At 39.9% G+C, this 6,272-nt stretch overlaps 1 protein-coding gene across 1 annotated transcript in view; it reads right to left on the reverse strand.

The window, feature by feature from the left end:
* Positions 1 to 6,010, reverse strand: part of CUNH2orf73 (chromosome unknown C2orf73 homolog) — a 30,925-nt gene extending 24,915 nt beyond the window's left edge. The window contains exons 1-2 of the mRNA XM_045827187.1: positions 5,892 to 6,010; positions 2,193 to 2,403 (exon numbers count right to left, since the gene is read on the reverse strand). Coding sequence (XP_045683143.1) covers positions 2,193 to 2,403; positions 5,892 to 5,917 — 237 coding nt within the window. The 5' untranslated portion in view covers positions 5,918 to 6,010. The remainder of the gene's footprint in view (positions 1 to 2,192; positions 2,404 to 5,891) is intronic.
* Positions 6,011 to 6,272: the final 262 nt, after the last annotated feature.

Below are 6,272 nucleotides of genomic sequence, written 5' to 3' on the forward strand. Positions count from 1 at the left end.
AAAACATAACTTTTTGAAAACATTATGTGACTTTTAAATTTTATTTTTTGAGCACATAAGCAAGGCCTACTGCTCTGAAAAGTATATTTCTGGGGGGAAAAAACCACTTTGGAAAATAGTGTGATCTCTTAAGATGCCAATATTTAAATTGGCATTTTAAATATTGATAACTAAAAGATAACTAAACTCATTTTCATTGGAAGTGATTGAGCTAAAAACACCTTTTTATGCCTTCTAACACCCCCAATTTTATGTCCCTAGGTAGAACTGTGTAATTGATTATTTTATTTAAAAATCTTGTAAATAAATAAAATCAACCAATCTGGTGTTCTAAAGATATTATCTTAGCAAAATACCTTAAGATACCAAATATGTCGATTTAAATATTTAGGCAACTTCAGTTTCATTACACTTATTTTAAAACCAGCATTACCATAAATCAGTTACTTTTTCTAAAACTCAAGGTAACTTTTAAAAAGAAATCTACCATCTACAATAAAAGAACAAAGTTTACGAGTATGTGAAATGAACACTTTATTACTCCACAGATACTTGGAAGTGAGTACATTTAAGGGCCTATTGTCGTTTTACTTTCTAAATATGAACATTCTCTTCACTCCATACCCGAGTCAAACATGCTTTTAACCCAGAGGCATCTTCAGTCTTTCTTTGTAACTTCATTTCTGTCTACTGTCAGCCTCTTACCTGCCCTCTTACTGCACTTCAGAGATACCCATACAATCTCTTAAGGGTCTCTGACTCATTTAGCTTTCAGCACTAGTAAAGATTCTACGGCTGCTCTGTCACCCAGTCTTACTGGCAGCAGCTCCTAACACTTTTGTTCATTTACTTATTTTTTCCTATTTTGATTCTTAAATCAGCTTCTTTTCTGTATAGATTTATTTCCCCAATGTAGGCATAGTCTATCAATTTCTTTTAAATCCCAAATTAATTTTGATGAAATAAAATAGTCTTAAAACTGCCCTAGTATAAAGGTTTACTACTTGACAAGAACAGTTGATGTTATTATTGTAAAGAGAACCCTCTAAAAGCAATCTCCATTTAAATGTTAAATCTCAGCTACACCTAACTTAAAAGGATACCCAACCTGACCTGACAAAAGGAACCTCTGGGGGCCGATTGAATTAAGGATCTTGAGAAGGGGAGATTATCTCATTATCTGGGTGGGTCTAATGTAGTCACAAGGGGCCTTAGAAAAGGTTTGCCAGGAGAGGCAGGGAGAGAGATGTGAGGATGCTTTGCTGCTGGCTCAGGCCAGGAAAGGGTTAGGAGCCAGGGAATGCGGGAGGCCTCTAGAAGCTGGAAACAGATTCTCCCTTAGAGTCCCCAGAAGGAACCAGCTCTGCCAACAGCCAATGAGACTGATTTTTCCGAGCTCCAGGACTGCAAGAGAATAAATTTGTGTTGCTTTAAGCTAGTGTTTAAGTTTGTGGTAATTTGTAACAGCTGTAATAGGAAACTAATACAATAAATTATACCTCAACAAAACTGACTTTGAGAAAAAGAAGATAATGGAATATATTTAGTATAATAGTGAATAAAAGTGCAGTTTGGCTAAAGCAACAGTCCTGGGTTGGAGACAGGACTATGACATTTGTTCACTATGTAATCTCAGACATGTTAATTTACTGTTTTGGAGTATGTTATCATCTGTAAAGTATTTCCAATAATACCTCCTAGAAATTATTGTGCAGATTCAAAAATATAACTTATATAAAACATTTAGCTCATTCCTAACACTTCACATACTCTCAATAAATGGTAGCTATCATTTTATAGAAAGTATCTGAATTACTAAGTATCATGGAAAATTTTTATGTTAGAATATGTCAAAAATACAATAGATTTCTTCAGTAACCTTCAAGCATACTATGGTGGCTATATATATATATATATATATATATATATATATGGAAGGAATCCAAATAATCATTTTTATAGAATGAATATGGAATATATATATAAAATATTATGGAATATATGTAATTACATGTATGTGCGTATGTGTGTGTATATACTTGTATGTAAAAATTATATCTGAGAATAGTTCTAGGTTACTGCTTTTAACTAGTGGATTATAAAAATTATTAGTCTGAGATATGTCACATCCTTTAACCAAAACAGCTTCTGAATCTAAATCTCTATTTGTATATAATGAACATCTGTCTGACCTGATTTTCAGACCCTTTTTGGGGCTCGATGTAGGGAACTGGATCATTGTATGTTCTTGCATTTGTGTCAATGAATTTAGCATAATATACTCGTCCTCTCCTGACACATGGTTTTGATTGTGGTGCACTTGTTGCAGGTTCTTTTTCATGTTTGAATTCTTGTTTTTTTCCAGTCACATATACTACACCAGCATCTTCTATTATATGTGGTCTGAAAAACAGAATTAAATAGTAAATTATCCCCAATCAGCATTTCAGTCCTGAGAGACCACTGCACAGGGTACCTTCCTGCTCTGAGTCATCTGAGATAAAAGGATTTGTGTTGCTGACTACTCAGGACAGGCTGCCAGGGCACAGGCTCTCACTTGCTTGGAGTAAAGAAGTAGTGAATGGATCATGCTTACAAATCATGTTTGCACTATTTCTTTGTGTGGCCGTCACATAATCTGAACTCATTTTTAAAAGTTAGTTACCTAGTCGATTCCACTATCTGGAAGAGGACAACTATTTAATTTTAAAAGCCCACCTGGCAAACTTATAAAAGCTACCAAATGACCACTACTATTTATCAAGAAAAGACCACCGTGCACACAACAGAATGATTCAATTTCTTATCACTTTTTGCTTCTGGCAATGACACTATATAAGAAAATGAAAGTTACTGAATTCTTTCAAATGTTAAAGAAATGCTTAGACATACATAGTGTATGGAATTTTCTCCTTTTAAATAAGGAGTAATAGACATTGTAAATGGGAGTATTTTAAATGTCATATACTTGAAAAGTAAAGGTAAGAATGAAATATATGAATTAGGATACTTTTACATAGAAGATTTTAAAATCAAAGCCCTGGCCCATGGAAGGTAAGTGAATATGAGTCCAAATTTATAGGGAAAGTGAATGCTTCTGTTTAGCATTATACATGGCCCCTACCTTACTTCAAACCAAAGACAGCTCCATCTCCTTCATCAAGTCCTTTTTCAATTAGAAGCCTTAAATGGCTTCCCATTGCATTTTTTAGGAAGGGAAATCCTGCCTTCTCATCACAGTGTGACCCTTCTCCAGCTAACGTCTTCAGTTGTGCTCAGGCCTCTCTCCCCTCACTCTTCCAGCCACCCCCGCCGCTTCTTTCAGCACCAGTCTCTGTCCCCTCAGGCATTTGCACGTACCACCTGCCCTCTGCCTGGACTGGCCGTTCCCAGTGCCCTGCACAGCCGGCTCACTAACATTGACATTGCCGCTTAAAAGTCATCTCAGGTGCCTTTCTTGGGTTTCCCCTTTCTGACCCCACGTAGTCTCCATTTTAGTATTTTCTTCATTTCTTTCATAACACCACAATTAATCATTTATGTACCTACTTTTTGTTTACTTGTTTTTGGTAAGCACTAATCAGTAAGTTCCATATGGCAAAGATCATGTTTCATTCATCATTAGGTACCTGCCATCCGGACATTATGTATTTATATCCAGAGCCATTATAATATTTACTATCACTAGTGAATCTCCCGGAATTGGTTGTACTCTGGCTTTGTTTTAGCTGTACACTCTCAGCCTTTACTCTAAAGCACACACAGATGACTTTCAGTTCCCCTGGAGCTTAGCTCCCTGCATCCCAACAAAAATTGCTCTGTAAAGGATTTGAAAAATGGATTACTGGTAAAGTGTAAAGAACTTCTAAGGCGTTTTCTATTACCTTTCCAGAGATATTACCTTTACTATTTATTTAAAGATTGTGATTGATTCATCACTGTTTTTCTGACATTAGTTTTTTTCAAATGCTTCTCATAGTTATAACCTAGCAATACACTTGGATTGGAATCGGGTCGTTGGAGGAAAGGACTGTGGCTATCTGCTTGCATTCATAAGCATTCGTCAATTAAGTACTCATGGCATATAACTATACATAAATGGGAAATATGATTCTATAGTAATATTTTACTGGAAAGAAAAGACAGTGAAAACACTAATGGGCTGGAAGTACATCAGACCTGGGCTGGAATCGCAGCCCTGCCATTTACCCTCTGAGCCTTGGTTTCCTCAGTTGCAGAACAAGGACAATGATACCTATTGCAAGAGATGTATGAATAACATTGAATAACTCATTCCTTCAACAAATATTTATTGAGGTATGAGTTTTGAGGCACTGAAGATAGAGGAGTGACCAAACCAAAATTCCTGCATTCACATTCACAGAGCTTACATTCTAGTGGGGAAGGCAGATAAGAAATAATAAGTAAAACATGTGCAGGCAGTCCTCGGAGATGGTGCCTGTTTGATTCCAGAGCATCGCAATAAAGCAAGTATCACGATAAAACAAGCATCTCAATGAAGATAATGTAATCTTTTTGCTGGTGGAAGGTCTTGCCCTCAATTTGTAAGGAGTGCAGCATCTGTGGAATGCAGTAAAGTGGAGCAGAATGAACTGAGGTGTGCCTGCATCCTGTTAGGTGTCAAGTGCTGAGGATGGCGACGAGGCAGGGAATGGGGGAAAAGGTGTGCACGACTGTGGGAGGCAGGTGGTACTTCAGATACAGTGACAATTGAAAATGATAGGTGGGTACTGGAGCAGAGAACTGCAGCAGAGTGAACTATAATGGCCAAAGCTCCGCAGCAGAAGTGCACCTGTCCTCAGAATGGTGCCTCTCAAAGCGTGGTCCTTACAGTAGCAACATTGGCATCAACTGTTAGCTTGTTAGAAATATAATTCATAGGTCCCATCCCAACCTACTAAAACATAATCTCTGGGGCAGGTTCCCAGGAAACTGTTTTAGCCAGCTCTCCAGGTGATTCTTACATACGTAAGAACCCCTGATGGAGTGACAAAAATATAGGATTTGGAGGCAGTTACTACTGGCTCCACATCACAACGAGCTTGATTCAATCGTTCTTAAAATTGAGGGTACATCAGAATCACCTGGAGGCCATGACCAAACCCAGATTATTGTACCCTGCTCTCAGTTTCTGATTCGGTACATCTGTGCTGGGGAGCTTGCAGGAGGTGCATGTCTAGGAGGTTCCCGGTTGGTACTGGTCTGGGACCACACCCTGACAGTCTCTGACAGCAAGGCGGCCCGTGTGCTGGTGCAGAGTGGAGTCAGAGTGCAAGTAGCAGCTAAGGCCAAGTCAGGGAAAAGGGGCGTGGTGCGTAGGCCCCTAACCATGTCAGAGCCTTAGCTTTTACTCTGCAGTGGCCAATGGAGAGGAGTGATCTAACTTATGTTGTAAAAAGACCACTCGGAATGCTGTGATGAGAAGCTGCAGAGAAACAAGGAGAGCAAGCAGCAAGGCTATTGTAGTATGCAGGTAAGAGACGCTAGTACTTGGACCAGGACGGGGACCATAGTGTAAGGCATTAACTGTGGTGAATTCTGGTTAAAATAAAAGGTAAAGCCTACAGAATTTGCTAACAAATCAGATGTGGTGTGTGAGTGAGCGATTCAAGATGACCAAGAATTTTAGGCTAGACAAGACCTGTAACAGATCTGAATACAGTAGGAGTCCAGTAAACAGTGCCCAAAAAACAGTTTTAAAAAGTATCTCTGAAGTGCTCAACTACTAGAAATGACAGGGAAGTAGGGTATCGGAAGAGGAAAAATCCTGATAGTCTGAGGACCCACCCCTCAGTTCTCACTCAACCTTCTCTCCAGGAGGAAAATATTGTTTTGGAAGGAGAACTAGAAAACCAACCCCCTGCACTTACTGCTGCTTATCATCCTTTCCCTCCATCGGTTCCTAAGACCTGACGCGAGGCAGCGAGGAGCGTCAAGGATAACCAGGGACTAAGCCCTGCCAGGAAACGGGCGCCCAGGGAACTTCGATTGTGACTCACACGTTGCTAAGCGACAGGGGCCCACTGGAGATTGGCCTCGGAAAGCAGCTTGGGGGCGGTCCGGAGCACGCAGGCGCAGTAACCGGCTCTGGCTCCAAGGTTAGCTGGCTCCTCTGTGCTGTGCTGTGCAGCGAGGCGGGCGGGGGCGGCTGACCGGATCTCTCGGCTTGCTTCCCAGATCTACCCCAAGCTGAACACCCTGTGTTTGAACTTGGCCTTTCTGCTATCTGGACGGAAAGGGTGTTTATCAGG

The sequence above is a fragment of the Phyllostomus hastatus genome, unplaced genomic scaffold, assembly GCF_019186645.2.
Source record: "Phyllostomus hastatus isolate PE091 unplaced genomic scaffold, TTU_PhHast_1.1 phas_scaffold_78, whole genome shotgun sequence".
In the NCBI taxonomy this organism is placed as follows: domain Eukaryota; kingdom Metazoa; phylum Chordata; class Mammalia; order Chiroptera; family Phyllostomidae; genus Phyllostomus; species Phyllostomus hastatus.